Below are 26,368 nucleotides of genomic sequence, written 5' to 3' on the forward strand. Positions count from 1 at the left end.
CAATCATCAGTTAGAGAGGCAAAGTAAGATGTAAACCTGGTTGTAAATGGAGAATTGGAATTTCAGTTACTAGTATGGCACTTGCATTAATTCTTCATGGAGGATCTGGACAGAAAGTGGTTGTCTCAGTTGCCTCAACTCATCTTGTTCCTGCTCTCTACTTTCTCCTTCTCCTCCTCAGCTGCTCGCCTTACAGCCAATGGCAATATCTGACCTATTAGGTTGTGCATCAGGCAACAGACCACCCCTAATCTTGACACACCCTCTGTCAAGTACTGCAAGGTTCTTCCAGTACGATCCAGGCAGCAGAAGCATTGTTTCAGCAGACCAATGGCCAGCTCTCTTTTATGTGGCGGCATGGCTTTTTATATGCATGCTGTGCATGTGTGTGTGGTTTGCATATCAGAATCATCAATTATGTTGTCAGTGGATAACCCTTGCTGCCTAGTAGCTACCCTTTGGCTTGCCCTGGTGGGTCAAATTTAGCTGGCACAGTGGACTCCAGCAGAATGAAGGCATCATAACTACAGCCAGGGCACAAGGCATTGACCGGAATCATTTGCTGCCTATGGCTGCGCATCAGCTGGACTTTGTGGGAATGTAATCCCTTTTACTTCCGGTATAGGGCATGCAGTGCCCACGAAGCAATGAGTGTGCACTCAATGGCACTGTGCTTAGGAATGCTTGCAATCCTAGTAAAGCTGCATTCTTACTCTGCCTGTTTGTTTCTGGCAAAAGGGAATTAAATGTAATAAAAACAGAAAATGCTGAAAATACTTTGCACGCTTGGCAGCATCTGTGGAGAGAGAGACAGAGTTAACTTTTCAGCTGTATGACCTTTCATCCGAACTGGGAAAAGTTAGTAATGTAATAGATTTAGAGCAAGTGAAAGGTAGAAGGCTGGCAAAAAGAATAAAAGGGAATGTCTGTGAAAGGAGAAATTAAGTGTGAAATAGGTTCATGGCGCAAAGAAAAATGGAGAGGTAAATGTGACAAGAAACAAAAGATGTGTCTTGAGGAAGTGTGAATGGCAGGATCACAAATAGCTACCATCCAAAAGCAAAGGAAGAGAGAGTAAACCTAAGCAGCAAAGAAAAATGAAACAAAATGGGTGAGGTGGTTACAATCTATAATTGTTGAATGAAATGTTGTTTGTTCTCTTTGAACACAGAGCTTTCGTTAGTTCCCTTAGTGCAACAATGGGTAACAAACTACAAGATCTCCAACTCTAGCCTGGAAGGAGCCAGACACATAAAAGTTCATCATCATGGCCACTCCACAGCCTCTGGTAGTGTGGCCCTAGCCGCCCTCTGTGGTTGCAGCAGGTGGCAGATTTCAGTGATGATGTCTTTACTGACGTGCAGACATCTCTCACACTGTTCTTTGCTGAGGGTCTGTAGGAGAATTGCTCCTTGTACAGCCTGGGCGGATATGGCTCCTGCTGAGAGTCCTTCTGCCCCTCCTCTTTCCCTCTGCTTGTTCTGATCTGTGTGTTCTCCATTCATTCTCCAAGTCATGCTGTATTCTAACAAGAAATCCTACCAGTGCACTCATGTCTGGAAGCAATTAGTTTGTGCACAAGCCTTGAAGTTCATAAAAGGCTTCAACACCTGCCACACCACTCTCTGTAGACTTGTGTAACTTGAAATAATCATAGAAACAGCAAACACTTGTTGATTCATAGTAACTGCAGAAGAAATCAACCAGCAATTAAACTGTAAATAGTTGAAGATCCCTTTAAATAGCACTAATGGGAATCCTTCCTGCTGCTGAATGCATGTTCAGCTATGCGAGGTTAAAAGAGGGCATCACCTGAAGTGTTGAAATCCAAAATGGTGTCAAATCTGCACTTCCAGCAGATGTTCACAAATGTACATGTAAGCCACGCTCACCATTTGGGAGCTATAAAGGCATTCGTAGTGCCCAAGGAATGGGTGCGAACGAACTCAATTTCTCTCCCCCCTCTCCCCACCCACCCAACACCCCTTACACTCTTATGTTTATCCTAACAGGATAGGACTCTTTGAAATAATTTATTTAAAAAAATGCTTGCTGAGCCAGTGGGAAACCATCTCAGTCATTCTTTATAAATGTTTTGAGTTTTTGATATTACTGATGTTGAGCCTTTCTTTTTAATATCTATTCCATATGAAGTATTTTGATTTTTTACTCAGTCAATTGACTGAGAATGCTGGCAAAGTAACATTCTGTTGCAGTAAACATAATTTGCAGTTCAGATATGTTTAAAACCTGTTCAATATTACTTGTATCAAAGGAAAGAAAAGGTATTAACTGCCTCTTTTTTGAGTATTTAGCAAGTTCATTTTATGCTGTATTCCATAAAAACTGCAGGCACTGACTGCACATGTAGGCATGGGAATTTCAGTAATTAAAAATTTAGATTTCAAAAATTCTACCTAGGTATTTGCTGGAATGTGAATAAAACTCAAGTTAATGTTGGTGAAATCTAATTTAAGATGCATGACTAACAAGAATGACACTGTCATTTCAATGTTTTGTTTCCCTGAATTTACTGACTTAATTTTTTAATTAGTTGTGAAACTTAAGGGACTCAATTTTGTTTTGCAGTGTACCTTAATGAGGCTGGTTTTAATTTTGTAAAGAAGTGCATTGAAGCTGTGGAGACAAGAGGTATGAGACTGACTGCTGTTTCTTAATACTTGTAAGCAATGACTCCTAAACTGGTAATTTTATTAAAATCACAAGTCTATCATCCATAACATTGCGCATTCGGAGTTAAAGAACAAGCATTTTACTCAGGTTGAGAAGTGTTGCAGGGTGAGGCTAATTGCACCAAGTGGGGCAAGGAGGCAAATTAGATTGGAAGAAAGTGAGGGAGCAGGGAGAAAGAGAGGAAAGGGGGAGAAAGACAGGAGGAAGAAAGAGGAAAAGTGAGGAGGCTAGTGACAGGGTCTGCAACATGGAAAGGGGAAGTGGATGGTTGGAAGCAGGTGACAAGCAGGGTGAGGGGCAAAACCCCTGCAGAGTCCCAGTGAAGGAGGGGAGTTGTGAGGCCCTCTGTTTCTGAACACAAGATGGGGAGGTTGACGGGCTCTGAAAATATATCTGTAGGGAAGATGGAGTTTGTGAGATCAGAAAATATTCCAAGGGCTTGGTCCCAAAGACGTTTATGTGGGTGAGTGTGGTTGAGCTCTTGAAGATGATTACAGCTAGAGGGCAACACTTAACTGCTCATGAAAGCGCAGCACTCACACTTGGAGAAATAGGTGACAGCACTTATGACTTCTGTTCTTACTGACATTAGCATGTTCTATGACCTGTTGGAAGAGGAGAACAGCACTGAGTCAGAAGGCTCTTAACTGCCAGCAGAGGTGCTGCAGAGTTTAGCCGGTCAAATACTACTTCAACATGCTTGCTGCTGCCAGCATGAGGAGGGCCTCCAGAATTTCTTTGAGGGGTAACCTGGAAGAAACTACATGCAGAGTAGCTATAAAATTCAGAGGAGGATTTACAGTCAGGCAGTGGTGTTTAACCCCTATGTGTGCATGGAAGCTTTGCTAAACTGCATTGAAAGGCTCATGTTGCAGTTTTAATAAAAATTCAGTGTGTTTGTTTTGTTACTATTGTGGTTCACAAAACTGAGGGTGGACGTGGTATGAGGGAATGGTGAGAATGACTGAGGGCAGAGTGAGGTTGGAAGGGTGAGGTAGTGGTAGAACGGACGGCGAGGGTGGTTGATGGGGACTCAGAGGCAGACACAGACCCTGGGGGTGGGAGGTAGGAGGTCAGGGAGGTAAATGTGGATGGGGGTGGGATTTTTGGGAAGGAAGGGAATCTGCTCGTTCACCTGGACATCCCTGAAGGAAAGGGTGTGGCTGGTAGGTCACAGAGGGGAGGTGGAAGGTGATGCCATGGCGGTTAACTGCGATGAAGGAAAGGAAATGGGTGACTGGAGGAGGGGAAAAGACGGGGGAGCGCATGAAAAACTGCATCCAGACTATGCTGTCCAAATCAGAAGTGAAATGACAGTCGTGGTGGGCGAGATCAGGTGCTGCACGGGAGTGTGATCATTGGGTGTGCAGAGATGCAGGTCAGCTCAGATGGACAACTGAAAGCAAACATCAGCAGGCAACATTCAAAATGCTCAGGACATTGAGGTGAGTATGATATGTGAAGAATCCCCATGCATGGGAGAGTTCTTACACGAGGCTCCAAAAGGCCCTGCCATACACATACACTTCTCCCTACAGAATCACACATTGGCCAGCGGTGATAGAGGATGGGGTTGGGGGACTCAGTCAATGGGGACTGGGAAGGAGAGGACAGCCTCTGAGATTCCTGACTAGATGACCCCGGGGTGTCCAGCTGCTGCTCCTCCTCCCTTCGGATGCCCAGGGGCCCTGGCCTGACTCCTTGAGGGGAAGGAGTACCTGAAGGGATGTCGAGGTGCCCCATTTCTCTCTCTCGCACTGCTACTGCAGGAACTCACCCATGGCTCCCACGATGGAGTGCAGGTCTGTGTGCATCTCCTTGTTCTGCTAGACCAGGTCTCCATGGCATCCACTACCCTCCCCAAGGAGACTCCGGATTACTACCCGAGCCACGTGCAAATTGGCATAGGGACGCGAGAATAAGGGAAGTAAATATGTGGCTAAAAAGGAGTGGTGCGGGAAAGAGGGGTTCCATTTCGTGGGGCACTGGCATCAGTATTGGAACAGGAGAGATCTGTACCGTTGGGACGGTCTCCACCTGAACCGACCTGGGACCAATGTTCTAGCGAAAAGGGTAAATAGGGTGGTCAACAGGACTTTAAACTAGAAAGTGGGGTGGGGGGGGAGGAGGGAAGGGTAAAACTCCAAGAAGTATGACTAATGGGAAACAAAGCAGCAGGTTAGCGTGTGGGGAGGTGGATTCAACTTCATGGAAAATTATGAAAAAAGTGAAAAGAAAGGAGAGCCCAGGAAAGGCTATTAAAGTCCCCAGAACTCAAAATAGGACAGAGTGTTTGGAAAGGGCTAGGAATCTAACTTCAAGCACATCAGATAAAGGGACGACAATGAGAAAGGGGACGGGAAATACAGGACTGAAGGTGTTGTATCTGAATGCATGCAGTATACAAAATAAGGTAAATGAGCTTGTGACGCAGATTGAAATTGGCAGGTATGATGTGGTGGGCATCACGGAGACATGGCTGCAAGGGGATCAGGACTGGGAGCTAAATATCCAAGGATATACATCCTATCGAAAAGATAGGCAGGTTGGCAGAGGGGGTGGGGTTGCTTTGTTAATAAGAAATGAAATTAAATCGATAGCAAGAAATGACGTAGGGTCAGATGATGTAGAATCTGTGTGGGTAGAGTTGAGGAACCGCAAAGGTAAAAAAACCATAATGGGAGTTATGTACAGGCCTCCGAACAGTAGTCAGGATGTGGGGCACAAGATACACCGGGAGCTAGAAAAGGCGTGTAAGAAAGGCAAGGTTACAGTGATCATGGGGGATTTCAATATGCAGGTAGACTGGGAAAATCAGGTTGGTAGTGGATCCCAAGAAAAGGAATTTGTGGAATGTCTACCAGATGGCTTTTTGGAGCAGCTTGTGGTGGAGCCCACTAGGGAACAGGCAATTCTAGATTTAGTGATGTGTAATGAGGCAGATTTGATAAGGGAGCTTAAGGTGAAGGAACCCTTAGGAGGAAGTGACCATAATATGATAGAATTTACCCTGCAATTTGAGAGGAAAAAGCTGGAATCAGATGTAACGGTATTACAGCTGAATAAAGGCAACTACAGAGGCATGAGGGAGGAGCTGGCCAGAATTGACTGGGAGATGAGCCTAGCAGAAAAGACAGTGGAACAGCAATGGCAGGAGTTTCTGGGAGTAATTTGGGAGACACAGCAAAAATTCATCCCTAGGTAGAAGAAGCATACTAAAGGGAGGATGAGGCAACCATGGCTGACAAGGGAAGTCAGGGACAGCATAAAAGCTAAAGAGAAAGCATACAATGCGGCGAAGAGCAGTGGGAAACCAGGGGGGATTAGGAAGCCTACAAAGACCAACAGAGGACAACTAAAAAAGAAATAAGGAGGGAGAAGATTAAATATGAGGATAAATCACCTGGACCAGATGGATTACACCCCAGAGTTCTGAAGGAGATAGCTGAAAAGATAGTGGAGGACCTAGTGGTGATCTTTCAAGAATCACTGGAGTCAGGGAGGGTCCCAGAGGACTGGAAAATCGCTAATGTAACCCCCCTGTTTAAGAAGGGAATGAGGCAAAAGACAGGAAATTACAGGCCGATTAGCCTGACCTCGGCCGTTGGTAAGATTTTAGAGTCCATTATTAAGGATGAGATTTCAGAATACTTGGAAGTGCATTGTAAAATAGGGCAAAGTCAGCATGGTTTCATCAAGGGGAGGTCATGCCTGACAAATCTGTTAGAATTCTTTGAGGAGGTAACGAGTAGGTTAGACAAAGGAGAGCCAATGGATGTTATCTACTTGGACTTCCAGAAGGCCTTTGACAAGGTGCCGCACAGGAGGCTGAGATAAGAGCCCATGGTGTTAGAGGCAAGTTAGAGGCATGGATAGAAGATTGGCTGTCTGGCAGGAGGCAGAGAGTGGGGATAAGGGGATCCTTCTCAGGATGGCGGCCCGTGACTAGTGGAGTTCCGCAGGGGTCAGTGTTAGGACTACAGCTTTTCACTTTATACATTAATGATCTAGATGAAGGAAGTGAGGGCATCCTGGCTAAGTTTGCAGATGATACAAAGATAGGTGGAGGGACAGGTAGTATTGAGGAGGCGGGGAGGCTGCAGAAGGATTTGGACTGGTTAGGAGAATGGGCAAAGAAGTGGCAGATGGAATACAACGTGGGGAAGTGTGAGGTCATGCACTTTGGTAGGAAGAATAGAGGCATAGACTATTTTCTAAATGGGGGGAGAATTCAGAAATCTGGAGTGCAAAGGGACTTGGGAGTCCTAGTCCAGGATTCTCTTAAGGTTAACTTGCAGGTTGAGTCGGTAGTTAGGAAGGCAAATGCAATGTTGGCATTTATTTCGAGAGGACTAGAATATAAAAGCAGGGATGTGCTGCTGAGGCTTTATAAGGCTCTGGTCAGACCACATTTAGAATATTGTGAGCAATTTTGGGCCCCGTATCTCAGGAAGGATATTCTGGCCCTGGAGAGGGTCCAAAGGAGGTTCACGAGAACGATCCCAGGAATGAAAGGCTTAACATATGAGGAACGTTTGAGGACTCTGGGTCTATACTCGATGGAGTTTAGAAGGATGAGGGGGGGATCTGATTGAAACTTACAGAATACTGAAAGGCCTGGATAGAGTGGACGTGGGGGAAGATGTTTCCATTAGTAGGAGAGACTAGGACCCAAGGGCACAGCCTCAGAGTAAAAGGAAGACCTTTTAGAACAGAGATGAGGAGAAACTTCTTTAGCCAGAGAGTGGTGAATCTATGGAATTCATTGCCACAGAAGGCTGTGGAGGCCAGGTCATTGAGTGTATTTAAGACCGAGATAGATAGGTTCTTGATTGGTAAGGGGATCAAAGGTAACGGGGAGAAGGCGGGAGAATGGGGTTGAGAAACTTATCAGCCATGATTGAATGGCAGAGCAGACTCGATGGGCCAAATGGCCTAATTTCTGCTCCTATGTCTTATGGTCTTATACAAGCACATGTGGGCACCACTTCATCAGAGAGCAGGCAGATGCACTCCTCCAACTCACGTGCCACTCTGCAGAGGGCTTCCAACAGTTTTGCATGATGTTCCTACGTCTTCTGCTGACTCTTCAGATTGAGTCGAAAGGCCAAATCTAGAGGCTTGTCATCTGAATCGGATCTCACAGATGCTTGATTCCCAGCAGTCCTCCGAGTGCTGGGGAGCTCACACGAACCTGCCTCCTGCTGCTGCGGATATGCGTCTGTGTGGAGACCACCAGATTGTGAACCCAAGCCTGCTCTAGATCTAGGTTCCACCAAGGTGTGTGTCTTTGCGCTGGTGCAGGATGTGGTTAAGCTGTGTGATGGGTCTTCCAGGCTGCTTATTTCCAGCCGTTCGATGGAAGAGGTGTCCTCTTGGCTGGAGATGAGAACGTGGATGGAACTGAGGGACTGGTTGACTGAGAGTCTCGGTCACTTGGCAGAGCCCCTGTGAACTGAAGCAGAGATAAGTAGTGCATGGCAGCAGAGTCAAAAGCAGGAGAGAGAGCACTCTCATTTGTGTTGAAAGAGGGATGATGTGGTGCAGGATTCTTACGAGGGTGTTCGTCGGTGAACTCACTGTCACTGCAGGCACGGTCCATGTTCTCACCAGTCAGTGCGATGGCACACTCCTCAAAGTGAGTGAGGGGCCTAATGTGGGCCATTCCACCCCCAGTCTGGGACCTCTCCCTGCTGATCTGAGCCAGCTTCCCATGCATGGAAACAGATGGAGAGAGTGTGAGCAGGACACATGGCACTGCATGGAATGTTTGTGTGGTGAGCGGAGCCATGGACATGATGAGGACGCATGCTCGAGAGAGAGTATGAGCCTGAGAGTGATGTGAGGGGGCTGTGTGAGGAGTAGTGATGTGTCCCTTGAGGTGCGAGATCCCTGTGGATGGATTTGTGAGAGTTGAGAGTGATGAGAAGAGTGAATTACCTTGGTGGAACGGATGAGACCATTTATCCTGTAGTGGCCCTGGGTGGCAGTCCTTTTTTGCAGGGCATTGATGCTGACCACTGCTGCCACCATCTCCCAAGCTGGATTAGTGAGGTTGTTGCCCATCATGCGGCCTGAATGGGGGCCAGAGAGGACCTCACAGTGATCCTCCACTGCGTCCAAAAGGCGCTGGAGGGATGTGACATAGAACCTGGGAGCTGCAGTCTTTTTGCCTTTCGGGGCCATGTCGTCTTTGCAGCAGTCGTGGGCTGGAAGCACTGAGATGTGCGCCTGTGGCTGGACTTTAAATATGGCGCCCGGCGTGATGAAGCAGCAAGATATTGGTGTGCCAGACAAATGAGAGCCCGCCTGCCATGGAAACTGTGTTTTTCCCAGGAATGCATAATTAATGCAATGGGTTTGGGATGATACGACGTGAAAAGCCACCACTGTAGACGTTTTACCTGCCGGCAGCACTTAGTGCAAATCTGGGGCGATTCTACCCTCTATCAGAGAAAAGCAAACACAAACTATTTTATATCACTTTCACTGGTTACAGAGTGGAATTTAATATAATTCCATTTGATGTTTATAATTAAATGAACGGACTTATTTGATTCATCTTGATTTATCCATGTGTGTAACTTTGAAATATGTACTTTTAGGTATTAATGCCATGGGATTGTACAGAATGAGTGGAGTAAATTCCAAAGTCCAGAAGCTAATGAACACTGTATTTGGTAAGATATTTTGTGTTAATTCTCAAGAGGTTGTTGCAGAGATAATATGCTTAATGTGTATTGACATTTAATATACTGGAATTGTGTAACTTTTGATCTCGTTCTTAAATTCTCAATTCTTATACTTAAATACAGCTTTAAAAGTTTTACATAGATTTATAAATCTGTTTCATTTATTCCTCAAATTCCATGATTATACATTCTAGCTGTAAGTAGGTAAAGATTAATTCCTTGTAGATTTCTGCCCACAGAAGGAAGTGGATCTATTTTCCCAAAAAAAACACAGCTACAATACAGAACACATCCTGTATGTAAATAAGCCTATAATGCTTTAGATTTTTTTCTACATGTCACTATTTCCTTTACAGTATGAAGTAGTTGGAATAGTAGTTGAAGTGCTTTTAAAGTCAGGTAAATTTCTGCTTCAGCTAACTTTTCTCTTTGAAACATAACGAAAACTGAAATGAGTAGCTGCTTTCTATGTTAATTTTGAATATTCTTTCACTCCTTACAATGGAAGGATATTCTGATGGAAAGTACACAGCAGCGCTCAGTATTGAGCATGGAAGTATTTAATTACTATGACTAGGTTTCCAGAAATTGAAAGTGTGGTGATGTCTTTGTGTCGATGTAGTTGCTGACGAACTGAGCCAGTGATGAATAACTGACTTCAGCTTGAGTACATGTTAAAGCCCTTTACCAACCTGAACTATCAGGTCTTGGAAGTGGGGGAAAGGAGGTGAAGTAATTAGAAATATGGATCATAATTGCTATTGAAAAGATATTTTCTTCATATTCATTATTCAGTGAGGAATTTTGTCAGGGATAGTTTTAGCATTTACTTATATTCCTAGTAAAACTTAAAATGCTTGATACTGCATGCATGTAATTCCTGCATGGCATTGTGAATAATCAATTCCTGTGTTACATTGTTGTAATTAAGTGTAGCAGAAAGGATGTGCTATTGTACATGTTTGCAACTACTGACTCTGGCATAATATAATAAAGTAAATTGTATTTGCCTGCAGCAGGTAGAATAGAATAGGTCACTAGGTAAAATTCTGTGGTTAATGGGAATTAACCAGATAAATTAGCTTATGAGTAATATTTTGAACTGTGTTCAAAGTGTGTACGTGGGCTGCCTCCCTTTCCAAAATGAAAATAATTGGGTAAATTCCCTGTCAATCATGTCTGGAGACCACACTGTTCTAAGTGATTGGGATTGATTTTACGCAAGTAATTTGTGCTATGCAAGTATCCTCTACTCACTGCGCTTGTTGGAAAATACTCAATTTGAGTATTGCTGAAATAAGAGACATGCTGTCAAAGCACTCACCAGAAGGGAGCAACAATTCATACTGCACGAGAAAGGAGTTCTGATTGGTGGAGGCATTGCCATGGAGAATACACCAGGGGCAGAATTTTATGTTCCGTGGGCAGCATGCCCGCCGACAATTAAGAGGCCTATTAAGGCCATTAATAAATTAATTAGCTGCTATTTTTCACTACCTGTCCAACCTTACAGTTGGCGGGTGGGTGAATCGGCCAGGCGGCCTTTGCATTTTTTGAGGAAACCTCAACCATGGGCGGGATGAGATTTCCACCATTTAAAAAAAAATAAAAATGTTTTGACTGAATTTTAACCATGTCTATGTTCATGTGAGTGAGTCCTATGTGGGGACATTTTTTGCACATTTTCCACATCTCTATTTAAGGGTTTTATATTCTTCAGCTCCCTGAGACAGCTCTCTACCTTCAAAGAGCTTTCATTGTGCGCTCCCCTGCGCATGCGCAGACTTCGGCGCTCACCCTGGCCGGCCAGCATGAAATCCCAGTTGGGGGCCAATCACAGGCAGCGGACCATTTCCCAGCTGCCCCTAGGCCCACCCGCCGTGCCTGCCTGACGACCTGAAAATCCTGCCCCAGGGAACTATTGGCCCCCATGCTTTTATTTAATTAAGAAAAGGTGCAATGCCTGGACATGATCCATCTTGTCTGCAGAGGGCAGCTCCCTTTTATATGAATGTAAGGACAGCTCGGAGACCTGGCGATGTTATAGCCTCTGGTTCTTTTAAGGCTTAGGTGTTACTGCCTTTGCTGCTGTTTTTGTCTCTCTGCAGACACTGCTTCAAGATTAAAAGGGACAATGATGGCTGCCTCACCACGTGACTCCTCACAATGCAGTTCCTTTTCCAAATATGGTGGTGGTCTTGGTTTGATTAGCTACATCCTGGTTTATTGTTTGAAGACATCAACCCTCAGGGGGTTAAGACAATCACCTCCTTTGTTTCAAGAAAGTCCATTTAATTTGGGAATGTCTCTTAATGATTTCAGGATGTATGTAGTTTTTCATCAGGGGTGTGCTCTTTTGTCTCTTTTAGACAGTGAGGCAGTTTTTTAATACACAGGGTAAACCATGTGACTTTCGGCCATCTTTGCATCACGTTGTCCACTTTTTAAAGAAAAAGTCAATTTCAGAGGGTATGGCAATCTATATGCACCACCATTTTCTGAATCTGTATTCATTGAACTTATGAACTTAATAATGCACACATTAGAGTTCAGCTTTAATTACACTATATATGTCCAAATAGATGGTGTTGCCATGGGCTGCTCTCTAGGCTCAGTTCTCGCTAACATTCACGTAGGTTTCCACGAGAAACATGTTTTCGATGGAATGACCACTAACTTACTACCCCTTGAATATATCCGATACGTAGAAGATGCGTTTGCTATATTTGAATCTGCAGCTGCATGAAAGAATTCCCTTACACACCTTAATGCGCTCCAAGCTACGCTCAATTTCAATGGAGCAGTCTAATGAGCTACCTTTCCTTGACTTGCTAGTTGAGAATTCCACTAAAGGGTTCTTTACTACTGTCTACTGCAAGCCTACTAAACTGTTCAATATAAGCTTTGGGATTCCTACATTTCCACGCACTATAAGATTGGCCTTATCGGTAATCTCGTAAATAGGACCCAAGCCATTTGTTCACCGTGCAAGCTTGTCCCTGAAGTAGGGCGCATCAAAGCCATCCTCTGGGGTAATGGCTACCCTGGTCAGATCATTGCTTACTATGTATCACGCATACTCACGAATAGGCTTAAGGCCGCTACTTTCAGACCTGAAAAGTGCCCCATCTACCTCAAATTACCCTGGAAGGTTCAGATATCTCAAAAGTTTGATCATGCAAAGCCAGCCATTTCACACTGCTACAATGCAGTAGCATCAAAAGTGAATATTTTCGACTAACACGATGTTGCCGTCAAGCCAAAAAGATGTTCTGCCTACCACACAAATGAGTAATGTAGTTTATGAGTTTCAGTGCCAGTACAATACCAGGTATGTAGGCCGCACTTCTCAATGACTGACAGATGGTTTCAAACAGCACGTCCCTTCAGCTGTCCGCAATATGCAGAGTACTGACCATACTCAACCAGCCAGTGCTTGCAAAACTCAGAACATAATATTTAACGTTAGGTATGATTCGCAATTGGACAGCACATCTTGAAGAGCCCCAAGTGTGCTGAGAATTACACCTGTCAAACAACTTAGTTATCAGTCAGGCTCACAAAGTGGCTCACTTTCACTCGCTAGAAGCAACATATATTCATTTGCAGGGACCTGTCCTTTGCAGCCATTGTGCCTTTTTTGAATTATACAAAAGCATGGCAGTACAATAGTTCCCTTGTGCATTCTCCATGGCAATGCCTCGATCAATCAGAGTCGACTTGCCAACCAACCAGAACTCTTTTCTCATGCAACATAAATTGTTGCTCCATTTGAAATTTGACATTCTTGCATCTGTCCTGATGAGTGCAAGACATAAAGCTTCAACAGCATGACTCTTTTCTCAGCAATGCTCAAGTTCTATACTACCATGCGACGATTAGTATCTATATTATTTACACTGCATTTTCCTTTAGAAATCACTCTGCTTTTATCAGAAGGGGTTGCTGCAGTTTTGGGCATGAGTTTTGTTTAGTTTGTTTGTAGACACATTTTTAAACAGGCTTTTTATATACAAATATATTTGCTGAGTAAATAAACTTTGTTTTCTTTGCTGTAAAATACATTGTTTTCAGATCCTCTACTCCTAACTGATTGACTGACACAATGCTGTCAGTAAACACTCTGATTTACAGGTACACAATTGAAAGCCTATTTAAAAGTTAATGACAGATCAAATAATTAGATTTTAGACTTAGGTTGGGACTTCCTGGTCCTGCCAGCTGGAGCAAAATTGTGGGCAGGACGGGAAAATTTGGAGAAAATTGACCACTCTCCAAATTTTCCTGTTCCACCCACAATGATACCCGCCACCGGAGGGACCAGAAAATCCCGCATTAGTATCTCCCATGCTTCAGTTGGTAGCGTTGTAATTGTTATGATCCTAGCTGATATTACTACTGGACAAGCTTGATCCCAGGGTGGAATTCCCAACTGTCCCTTCTCTTCCCTGGCTACTTGCCTTCCTTTTACCTCCCCAGCTTCTATCCTTCTCGGGTTTGTGGGGATGATGGAAAAAGGGTTTAGACCTACGGACAAGCCTATAATCATCTGCCATCTCTGCTGCCTATCTAAGCTGTTTTAATCCTCTGATCTTCAACATGGGCTCTAACTACAGCAGGAAGTGAATCTTAAAATTCTTCCAAGAGAATTATTTCTCTAAGAGCTTCATATGTTGTCTCTACCTTTGATGCCCTTATCCAATGGTCAAAATTACTTTGCTTTACCCTCTCAAACCCAATATAGGTCTGCCTAGGCTGTTTCCTTATATTCCAAAATTTCTGTCGGTATGCCTCAGGGACTAACTCATGCGCGCTCAGAATAGCCTTTATCACTGCATCTCTTCTGAAAGTGAAGCATAAACCTCAATGAGCGCTACCTACCAACCTACTCTGTAAGAGCAATGTCCACATTTATTTTGGCCACTTCATTTGCTTAGTCACCTTTTCAAATGAGATAAAGAATTCCTCTACATCCCTTTGCTCAAACTTTGGGGGAGGTTGCACAAATTCAAACATCTCCCCACAGGGCTTTTTGTTTGAGGTTTTTTCATCTTCAGAGCCTTCCTCAGCATCTGAGGCCTCTTTTTAAGGTCCAGCTTTTTAAGCTGGTATTCCCTTTCTCGTTCCTTCTCTCTTTCCTCCATTGCTAACTTCTCCCTCTGGAGGTTGAGTTTTCTTGCCTTTATTTTGCTCCTTTTCTTTCTTCTGCCTTTCTGCTTGCTCCCTTTGAAATGCCCTTTCTCTTTCCTTTTCTTTTTCCATTGCCTCTAGCATTTTCAATTCCAATTCTCTTTCCTTTTTCTTTTGCCTCCAATTCAAGTTTTTTCAGTTCCGTTTCATATTCAAGTTGCTTCATTTGCAACTGGATCTTAGCCAATTCAACCGACTCTCCCCCTGGACAATGTGGTCTCTCTGTTACCCCTTCCAGTTCCAAATGCTGCGCTATTATCCCAACTATGTCTGCTTTCCTCCTCTCTTCGGGTAATTCTAACTCCAGTTTATCCGTCAATTCTATTAGCTTACTCTTGGTTAATTTCTGTAAACCAGTCATGGTTACATTTCCATCTGTAAAAAATGCCTTAGCAACCTCCAAAGCTATTTCGAATTCCAACCCATGCAATATACTTTACAGCAACCCTAATTCCTATGTCCAGTACCCCTGTACCTCCTCATACTTGTTAAAAAAGATTCACAGATCCCACAAATGTTCAAGGATTTCCACCCCCATCTTCTAACGATAATCCTGGACCATTATTATTCTGTGTCCAATCACCCACTGTCCGCTTCTCAAATCCCACAAGAGCCCCTATTTTGTTATGATCCCAGCTGATGTTACTATGGACAAGCCTGATTCCAGGGTGGAGCTTGGCTTGATAGATCCTAACTTTTATTTTTTTTGTTTAGATACATGGAGAGTGGCTACTGAACAAGGTCACAGGAGTTAGATGATGGATATTTAACAAAAGAATAAAGCATTTATTCAACTAGAAAAAATGAACTGTATTATAGTATTCCTTCACTCACAATTATGCCTCCACCAACATATACAGATTTGTAAGGATAACACAAGTTACAAAAACCACCTTATACTCTAATGTTCACAGTAAGTACATAGTCCATGTAAACAAATTGGTGACCTGTGGTCAGACACACCATACCCTGAAACCAAGTGAAAGATGCCACTCCAAACAGATGCTATGAATCTCTCATCAAGTCCCCCCAGATGCTTGTTGCACCATGAGCCAACCAGTCTTACTGAACTCTGTCTTTCACATGAGGGTTTCCAATCTCCACTCTCCAAAAACTCGCTTTGGATTCTTCTCCCAAACCAATGCTTTCTCTCAGACACTTTCCGCAAGGGTCCATGTCCAGGGTTCCTCTCACCACATGCGTTCAAGCTTTCTTCCATGCACTGTCTCTCACCGGCTCAGCCATCAACAGTACACCACTGCTTTACATGCCTACAGCAAAGAATTACAGACCTTCAGCAGTCTCTTTGGACCTTCTGGCTTCTTGCTTTAAATCTGCTTCCTGCAGCTTTTCTTCCTTCAAGCTTGAAGCTTGGAGCAACCTTCTGCTCCTCACTCTTAACTTCACTTAACAGGACCTTTTCCAGGTTCCTGTCCTTCCTTTGGCTAGAAGGTCTCCTTGGGACTTTCTCCTGTTCCACTCCCCTGGATTTTGGGGACGTTCTTCTTTAGTTTGGAACCTGCTACCTGTACCTTTTCATGTCCTGCCTGTCCTGGCACCTTCTTCCAATTGAACTCTAGGTGCATGTGCGTGTAACAGCACAGTCTGTTCTACTCTTGTGTTTACTTTACCGTCTCTTCCACAGTCATAAACACTCATTAGAAATGCAGGCATCTTGTCAAGTAAAACTAAATCTCAACTTCACCTTTTCGTAACACACAAGTGCAGAAATACAAATCAAACTTAAACATTTTGGCTAAAACTCATTCCTAACACCCACAAATACAAATATAACTTACTTAAACTGTCTCTATTACCTAACATAATGGTGTTGGTTACAGAGCGTGTCTGTTAAGGAAGTCTTTGTAGCCTTCTGTAGATTAACATAAGTCTTTATTAACTATTTGTAACTATATACATAGATACAGTAAAAGGTACAAGCAAAGAGCTACCTCCATGTCTAGATCTTAACATGTCTCTGGCCAACACCATACTGACCCTAGCTCTAGGCCATGTGCCTTCTTACATCACCGTGTAGTTGGTACTGTACTCAGTCCCATACGAACCCTGTATATACAGACCTTTATACTATACCTCCCCAAGTCGTTATCCCATGGATATAAAGTTACATTAGTTTACTTAAGGTCTTACATTGTGATAAGTCTTATGCATTTACCTTATCGTTACAACCTTAATGCTATTCCAAAATTTTTGCTATTACAGTATTAGCATTAACAACATACTCAGTACTCCACCTTCAAGTCCTTGAAGTTAGAGGTTCAGGTGGCCTGGAGACCTTATCACCCTTCCACATCTCATTCTGTGTTCTGTCAGAATGACGGCAGGCTCTCTAGGTTCTGGTTCTTGTTGTTGGCTTGGAGGTTGGACTGGCATTTGGGTATGCTTTCATTCTTTTCCTCCATTACTTAATGTTGAACCACACCTGGTTGGTTCGGCTATTGCGTTGATGCATGGTTGTTGTTACTCTCGATCGTTTCTTGTGGGGTGGACGGACATGACATTCAACTCCTTGGCGCTGCTTTTTCTTCTTTCTCCATGTGGGCCATCTCAAAGTCCTCTGAGGCTAAGGAATAACATTCCTGTGGTGAGAAGGTTTAGTGGTACATTCACCTCTGCATTTTGTTGTCGACAGTGAGAGACTGCTACCAGGTTCCAGCATCCCTTGTGGTTGTGGCATGCTGATTGGAAGTTGCAGTATGTGCACAGTGGTTGCTATGTCGACCAGCTGTATCATCATTATAGTTGGAGGTAGAGGCTTCTCAGGCTGCTGGTCATTCTCTGGTACCACTTCCATTGGAGGTGCAATGGTAATTTTGTAGGCGGCAGGTTGGTCTGACCATTAGGGGCTTTCTGGAACCTGGAATGTTATGGGACAAACCTGCTCCACAAAGAGAAGTGAGATCAAAGGTGAAATCTGAATGCTCTTTAGTGTTTGAGTACTGAGGACCATGCAGTTCTGGCTGGCCAATGACAGTGGTAGGCTTGACATCCTCCACCATCTGGTGGAGATCCAAAGTGACGCAGATATCTCTGTTCAGAAGACAGAGAGGCTGGTTACGGATGACATACATCAACTCAAAAAAATGTTTGCTGCCCCAAGTTGTATTGTCTCCACTGATCGTGTTTTCCTTGGCAGGTAATAGTTCTTCTGTGCTACCTTTCATGCTCACATTTCGTAATTGTAATTACTCCAGTTGTTTTTGGAAGACTTTATGCAACCTTTGCTTGCCGTCCTATGTTCTTGATTTTCATCTCTTTGTATATCTTTTGGGAATGTAATGTTTTTCCCAGGTTCCTTGCAAATGTGAAAGTGTTTCCTTCAGCGCTGCAGTCTCTTTTGTAACTCTTGGCTTCCTCCCAGAATAGTGAATATACCTGAGTTTTCTCTGAAACTGGTTAGTCAGTTCTCTCAGAGTGGTATTAAATTTATTTTGTTTAATTTTGTAATGTTCCCGAGGGACAGACTCGGACCTGAGGGATCCTTGTAACATGTGAAGGCCCTTCAACAGGTTTTCCTTTTTGTTGCGAAACTGAAGTGCTTTGTCTTGAGTTTTCATGTAATTTACCTTGTCGTTTACTACCAGCTGCTGGTACAGTTCTGGAAACATACCCAAGGCTGGGATTTCCTGGCCCCAATGTTGCAGGACCTGCTGGGAGAGTCGGTGGTCCAGCCAAAAGCCCATTCACTTTCGGCAATCCCAGTGGTGGGCGGGGCCGGAAAATCCCGCCCCACATCTTTAAAAAGGAAATCATTTGGGACTTCTGTCTTGGGCTTCCCACAAAGATATATTACTGGGGCTTCTGGATAGTCCTCTGTCTCTCTGTCGCCCTCGTGTGGTTTGTTAAGGTGCTGTCTCTTACATTTTTTTGCTTTCCTGAGGGTTTTCTATGCCTCTTTTTAAGATCTGAACTCTCCTTAGCTTGAAGATTAAAATATCCATCAAAAGTTGTTTCCATTCCTCAAGGCTGGTTATGGATTCATTAATGCCTTGCATCAGGACAAAGTGATTAGCAGATCACCAAACCAGGGAAAAAAAATTAATCTTGTGTTCCGTGGGTTTTTTACTGAGGCCTGATGTACTCAAGTAATGTGAAAAATTGCTTTTCAAGAATGCCAAATGCCCTGTTGGAGTTTTCCCTGAGGTTGATCCAAACCGATCTGGTAATTTGGATTTTTGATCCATGGTAATTTCCTGCAGTCACTGCATTAAATGTTGTTACACTTTTAAGAATGGCTGTACAATAATCTTTTTTCTCCTGCTTTTCAGCAGTTACAGCTTTAAATGGCATTGCCCCTTTAAGAATGGCTGTGGAGGAGCCTTTTATTTCCAAAATGGCTTTGCGGCTGTTGTTTCTTTTCCCTCTCCAATCTTCCTGTGCTTGCAGGTTTTGGCAGGCTTCACAAAATGGCAGCAGCTTCTGGAAGAAGAATGTTTAACAATGACTAAGATAAAAGCAAAATACTGCAGACACTGGAAATCTGAAACAAAAACAGAAAATGCTGGAAAAACTCAGCAGGTTGAACAGCATCTGTGGAGAGAAAGACAGAGTTAAAGTTTCGAGTCCGTATGACTCTTCAGAGCTTCTTCAGCTCTTCTTCAGACTCTTCTCTCTGAAGAAGAGTCATACGGACTTCAAAACGTTAACTTTGTCTTTCTCTTCACAGGTGCTATTAGTCCCGCTGAGTTTTTCCAGCATTTCCTATTTTTATTTAACAATGACTGTGGGTCAGCTGCTTGCCAACTTGATGTATTCAGCACTGTAGCATTGCAAGTAGCGAGACGTTTAAATTAACCGCAGGCATGCTGTTTAAGGGTTGAGATGATCATGAGGTTCCTGAGCGTTGAATAAGTTAATTATTAATTTGTTTCTTTTCCTTTCAACTCGGAGACCACATGTTATGGGCTTGGAGTTGGGGATCAGGATTAGCGACGGGTTTTGTTCAAACGGCGCTTCTAACTGAATTAGTGAAAGGGGCTTCTCAGGACTCGCTGCAGCCTGGAGGTTAAAAAGATTTAGCTAATCTTTGCAGGCTATGGAGTCTGTTTGCTGAAGTTGGACTTCCAAGGGAGATTTTATGCAGTCTCCTGCTACAGTAAGACTTCTGCTTTTAGCTGTCAGGCTCTTCTGTCTCCCAGGAGCTTTTTCTGGCGAATTTTCTCTGTCTGTAGCTTCAGTAAGATGCTTATTTCAGTTCAGAATCCATTAAAGATTTTCCTTTTCTTAGTAAGACCATAAACCATAAGACATAGGAGCAGATGTAGGCCATTCAGCCCATCGATCTGCTCCACCATTCAATGAGATCATGGCTGATCTGATAATCCTCAACTCCACTTTCCTGCCTTATCTCCATAAGCCTTGATTCCCTTACTGAGTAAGTAATTAGTTTTTCAGCATTCTTGTGAGTTTGAGGATTTTTTGATCCCCAGCTACCATCATGTTGTAAAGGTGTTGGGTTACAGAACTCATTTGTTAAGGAAGTCTTTGCAACCTTTTGTATGTTAACAGCAAGTCTTTATTAACTACGTGTAACTATATACATATACAAAGTAAAAGGTACCGTCAAGGAGCTATCTTCATGTCTAGATCTTAACACGTCTCTGGCCAACACCACACTGATCCTAGCTCTGAGTCATGTGCCTTCTTACATCACTGTGTGGGTGGTACTGTACTCAGCCCGACATTAACCCTGTATATACCAGACCATTATACTACAGGTAGCACTCTAGCCCTTGAGTCAGAAGGTTGTAGGTTCAAGTACCACTCTGGGGGTTGAATTTTCACCACAGAGGTTGGAAACTGGAGCCTGGTATGTTTTTGAGTCAGAAGCCTGCCTCCAGGGGAAAATTGATTTTAAGTTCAAATATTCACGTGGGAAAGCCCTTATTTAGAATGGGGATGGGTTTCCTGTCCGCTTAGAGCCAGGAGGGATGGAGGTGGGTCAGATGAAGTGTGGGACTCGTCCCTGAGGCTGCAGGTTGTCTTAAGGAAGAGATCTGTGGTTTATGCCAAAGCGTTGCATTGCACCAGAGGGAAGTGAGGCGTTACAGTGGAATTGGAGACCTGGCAGCCAGGGTAGGGCAGCCCCTCGCTTCATTGATGCTGACCTGGGTCTAATGCTGGGGGCTCTGAGGGTAAGGAGGGAGGTCCTCTTCCCGAAGGTGGCAGGAGAAGGCCAGCTCGCAATGCAGTAGGGGCACTCTTTGCTCTGCACCATCTCTTTCTCCACTTCCTCTTCCTCCTCTCTCACCTCCAGCTCCTCCTTTGATGAACTATCTCCTTTCAGAGTTATAAGGTCCACACCTCTCTGTAGGGCCATGTAACAGAGTGCGCAACAGACCACCACAATGACCAAGACCCTTGCAGGAGCATATTCGAGGGCACCATCTGGCTGGTTTGGGCACTGGAATCGCATCTTCAAAAGCCCCATGGCTCACTTAATGGTTGTCCAACTGAACAAGTGGCATTGTTTGTACAGCCTCTGTCTGGGAATCTCAGAGGTGTGAGTAGCCATGTCTTCAATGGATATCTCCAGTCCCCTAGAATGCACCCAAGCACTTGGGAGTTGGAGTGAAGATCTGAAACAGCCTGGACAGGTGGAGGATGAAGGAGTCAAACGAACAAGGAGCAGGAGTAGGCCATTCAAGACCATACCTGACCTGATAGTAACGGAAAATCTGCATCCCACCTACCCCTGATAACCTATCGCCCCCTTGCTTACTAAGAATCTATCCACCTCTGCCTTAAAAATATTCAAAGAATCTGTTTGCGCTGCCTTTTCAGGGAGAGAGTTCCAAAGACTCATGACCCCCTGAGAGAAAAAAATTTGCCTCATCTCTGTTTTAAATGGGACACCCCTTATTTTTAAACAGTGACCCCTAGTTCTAGATTCTCCCACAAGAGGAAACATCCTCTCCACATCCATCCTGTCAAGTCCTCTCAGGATCTTATGTGTTTCAATCAAGTCGCCTCTTATTCTTCTAAGCCCCAGCAGATACAAGCCTAGCCTGTCTAATGTTTCGTCATAAGACAACCTGTCCATTCCAGGTATTAGTCTGGTAAACCTTCTCTGAACTGCTTCTAACACATTTACATCCTTCCTTAAATAAGGTGACCAATACTGTACACAGTACTCCAGATGTGATCTCATTAGTGCTCTGTATAACTGAAGCAAAACCTCCCTACTTTTGTATTCAATTCCCCTTGCAATTAATGATAACATTCGAATAGCTTTCCTAATTACTTGCTGTACATAGCATGCATACCAGCCTTTTGTGATTCATGCACAAAGACACGCAGATCCCTCTGCATATCAGAGCTCTGCAATCTCTCACCATTTAGATAACATGCCTGTTTTATTCTTCCTGCCAAAATAGGACAATTTCACCTTATCCCACGTTATGCTCCATTTGCCAGATCTTTGCCCACTCGCTTAAGCTATCTATATCTTTTTGTCGCCTCCTTATGTCCTCTTCACAAATTATTTTCCTAACTATCTTTGTGTCATCAGCAAATTTGGCAACCATCCCATTCATCCCTTCATCCAAGCCATTTGTATAAATTGTAAATAGTTGAGATCCCAGCACTGATCCCTGTGGCACACCACTCATTACCTCTTGCCAACCTGAAAAAGACCCATTTATGCCTACTCTCTGCTTCCTGTTAGCCAGCCGATCTTTTATCCATGCCAATATGTTACCCGCTATACCATGAGCTTTTATTTTCTGCAATAACCTTTGAAGTGGCACTTTATCAAAAGCCTTCTGGAAATCTAAGTACAGCACATCCACCAGTTCTCCTTTATCCACAGCACATGTTACTTCCTCAAAGAACTCTAAGTTGGTTAAACATGATTTCCCTTTCATAAAACCATGTTAACTCTGCCTGATTACCTTGAACTTATCCAAGTGCTCTGCCATAGCTTCTTTAATAATAGCTTCTAACATTTTCCCTATGACAGATGTTAAGCTAACTGGCCTGTAGTTTCCCACTTTCTGTCTCCCTCCCTTTTTGAATAATGGAGTTACATTTGCTATCTTCCAATCTAATGGAACCTTTCCTGAGTCTAGGGAGTTTCGGAAAATTAAAATCAATGCATCAACTATCTCATTAGCCACTTCTTTTAAGACCCTAGGAGGAAGTCCATCAGGACCCGGGCACTTGTCAGCCCGCAGGTCCAACAATTTAATCAGTACCACTTCTCTGGAGATTGTAAATTTCCTGAATTCCTCTCTCCCTTCCATATCCTGATTTATAGCTACTTCTGGGATGTTAACTTGTATCCTCTACAATGAAGGCTAATACAAAATACCTGTTCAACTCATCTGCCATTTCCTTGTTTTCTATTATCAATTCTCCAGATTCATATGCTATAGGACCAAGGCTCACTTTGTTAACTCGTTTCTTTTTAAAATATTTATAGAAACTCTAACTATCTGTTTTTATATTTCTGGTTACCTTTCTTTCGTACTCTAATTTTTCCCTCTTTGTTAATCTTTTAGTTATCCTTTGCTGTTCCATATATTCTGTCCAATCTTCTGGCCTTCCACCTATCTTTGCACAATTTTATATAATTTTTCTTCAAGTTTAATAACATCTTTAACCTTTCTAGTTAACCACGGATGGTGTGTCCATCCCTTGGACTTTTCCTTACTTGTTGGAATGTATCTATTCTGTGTATTCTGAAATAGCCCCTTAAATGTTTCCACTGCATCTCTATTGACCTATCCCTTAACCTAATTTTCCAGTTCACTTTAGCCAGCTCTGCTTTCAGGCCCTCATAATTGCCCTTATTTATGTTTAAAGACATTGTCTTGGACCCACTCCTCTCTCCCTCAAACTGAATGTAAAATTCAAGCATATTATGGTTGCTGCTACCTAGGGGCGCCAACCTCAGCAAGGAAGAATATGTGAGAGTTCCATTTGAACTTGGAGGCAATGATGTGACTCAGAACGAAGAGAAGTGAAGGACCTAGTTTAAAGCTATTGAAGATGCAGAGAATGTAGCCGTTAGTTAGACTCATCAGAAATGAAGAATACATTTTAAGAATTCAAAGAAGTAAGAATATCACTCCCCATTTGGGGCAATGGAGGAGATTCATATGTAATGATTAGGCCACTGTACTGACAGAGTACTGCAAGTTGTGATGTCATGCATTATGAAGGTGAATTGGAATTATTAGCATGCTGTGGTGATGAATGAAGGAAATTGTTGATATGAAGAAAGGGCAGAATGGGTTAGTGGAAAAATGCAAAAGTTAATGGAAAAAATGTCAGAGGATAATTCATCAACTACAGCTGCGTAACATTTACTGTACCTCAAAAAGCAGTCATTGTGTGAAGTGCTTTATTGAGAGGTTTTAAATACTTGCAGTACAGGCCAAATAGGTTTAAGTAGAAGCTAAATAGCAACGAACATAACTTTGGTGAGAGACCATATGATAGTAACTTATTACATATTGCCAGATTTTTTAAAAGCTTTGGAAATGTCCAGGGCGATGATGCATCATTCATCAATGTAGTCAAGAGCAGAGTCCCATTGGTGCAAATGAACTGCAGCAAGATTATCAGAAAAATAAACATGTAGAAAACCATACTGGTGCTCATGAATTAGGCCAAAACTTTCAAAGTGATGGATAGCTTAAGAGTTAAAAACAGCTTTTGCAGCTAGAGATAGTACCAAAGAACAAAGATAAGGCTAAATAATAGATTTAATACTTCACACACAATCTATTCCTGTTAATCCAAAGTTACTTTTCACAGTAAAAAAAAATCCAGTATTTCAAAATAAGTAATTGAAATAACATAGCACTTAAAGATACTTAGGCACTAAAAAACAAGAGTTATTCAATCATTCAAATTATGTGACAAGAGTAGTCTATATATCAATGCTTTTAAGGGAAAGATATAAACTAGGATGACGGGAAATTTAATGTAGTAATTATAGTTTTGGAAAGTGTTGGACTGTAGCTTTAAGAATAATCCGGTGATGTGAGATGTCAGCAGCGGAGGGCGGGGGGGGAATCTATACAGAGAGAAGTACTTCTTAGTTATGGAGTTTGATGAATGTGTGTAGTTGCTCCTGTTGTCTGGTAAATAAAGCCAAATGTTTCCACTAAGAAAAGTTGTCAGAAGATCAACTCTATAACATTTAACAAATAGGAAGAGTGAACTGCAGTGATATCTATATTCAAAATTGGCCAAAAGTGGAAGTTAAATTAGGAGCAGTGCATGAAGTGAGATTTGTTGAACCCTGCATAACCTTTGACCTGCTTCTGTAAGGTTTGACTGTTCCACACCTTATGCAGTACTGTTGCATAAGAATATTTACTTTAGAGGTCATTTATTAAGGTTCATGATTTTTTTGGATGTGGGAACTGACATCATCTTATGATGTTGCCAAGAGGCAGCATGTAGGTAAAGAAGAAGGGGTCAATAATGGATCCTTGGAGGACTGTACAGGTAATGGTTTGAGAATGAGAAGAAATTTGTACATTGAGTAAAGGCATTGAAGGTGTATGTTCTGATTGTCTATATTGAAGACTATAGGGAGGTTAAGGAAGAATGATGCATCACAATCACAGTCACACAAACTTGGACAGTGATTTAGTGCATTCTTTCCCAGGACCACGGAACTGTCAAACTCCTTTACCTCAATCATTCTTTCCTTCCTCCTACAATATTCAGGTATTTTAAACCCAAGCTTCATATTATCTAATTACTGCATCCTGATTCATCTTGGCTTTCCTTTCACTATTTTAACATTGGCTGTGTTCTGCACTATGACCTTTAGCCTTTTATGTTGGCTTCAATATTTTAAAAATTGTACCACCTTAAAAAAAATCAATCTGAAGGAATATTAGCAGTGCCAAATATTTGTTGCTGCTAAGAGAAACAATAGCTTGCATTTATATAGTATCTTCAATGTAGTAAAGCATCCCAAGGTGCTTCACAGGAGCATCATTAAATAAAATGTTGACATTGAGCTCAATCAAAGCAGTAGGTTTTAATGAGCAACTTGCAGTTGCAGAATGAAGTAGAAAAGCAGGGGGTTTATAATTGAAGGCCAATACAACTGAATGCATGGCTGCCACTGGTGGATTGATGAAAAAGTGCGCAAGAGGCTGAAGGAGATTGCAGAGATGGGGAGGGGTTTCAAGACAAGGATAAAAATGTTAAAATAAAGATGTTGCGCTGCTGCGAGCTAGAGTAGATCAGAAAGCACTGGGGTGATGGATGAACTGGATTTTGTGCAATTTGGGATTTGAAATTTTGGAGAAGCTCAAATTTACAGAGGGTGCAAAGTAGAAATCTGTCAGGAGAGTGCCGGAAAAATTTAAGAATACATTTCAAAATAACAATCAAAATCCTGCAGTGAACCTTGTAAACCACTGGTGTCACATTTCATTGCCAAAGTGTATACTGATGCTTCCACAATAGGTGGGGGATAGTGGCGTAGTGGTGATGTCATTGGACTAGTAATCCAGAGGCCCAGGCTCTGTGTTCAAATTCCACTAAGGGATTTGATGGAATTTAAGTTCAATTAATAAACCTGGGATATAAAGCTGGTCTCAGTTAAGGTGACCATGGCAATTACCATTGATTGTTGTAAAAACTCATCTGGTTCACTGATGCCCTTTAGGGAAGGAAATTTGCATCCATGGCCTGCATGTGACTCCAGGCTCAGGGCAATGTGGTTGACTCTTAACTGCCCTCTGAAATGGTCTAGAAGCCACTCAGTTCAAGAACAATTAGTGATGGGCAACAAAGGC

General features: G+C 42.8%; 1 protein-coding gene across 1 annotated transcript in view; it reads left to right on the plus strand.

The window, feature by feature from the left end:
* arhgap42a (Rho GTPase activating protein 42a) overlaps window positions 1-26,368 on the plus strand; it is a 480,518-nt gene that overhangs the window by 367,314 nt on the left and 86,836 nt on the right. The window contains exons 13-14 of the mRNA XM_078545811.1: window positions 2,590-2,652; window positions 9,300-9,374. Coding sequence (XP_078401937.1) covers window positions 2,590-2,652; window positions 9,300-9,374 — 138 coding nt within the window. The remainder of the gene's footprint in view (window positions 1-2,589; window positions 2,653-9,299; window positions 9,375-26,368) is intronic.

Source organism: Cetorhinus maximus, chromosome 7 (assembly GCF_964194155.1).
Source record: "Cetorhinus maximus chromosome 7, sCetMax3.hap1.1, whole genome shotgun sequence".
NCBI classification, from domain to species: Eukaryota; Metazoa; Chordata; class Chondrichthyes; order Lamniformes; family Cetorhinidae; genus Cetorhinus; species Cetorhinus maximus.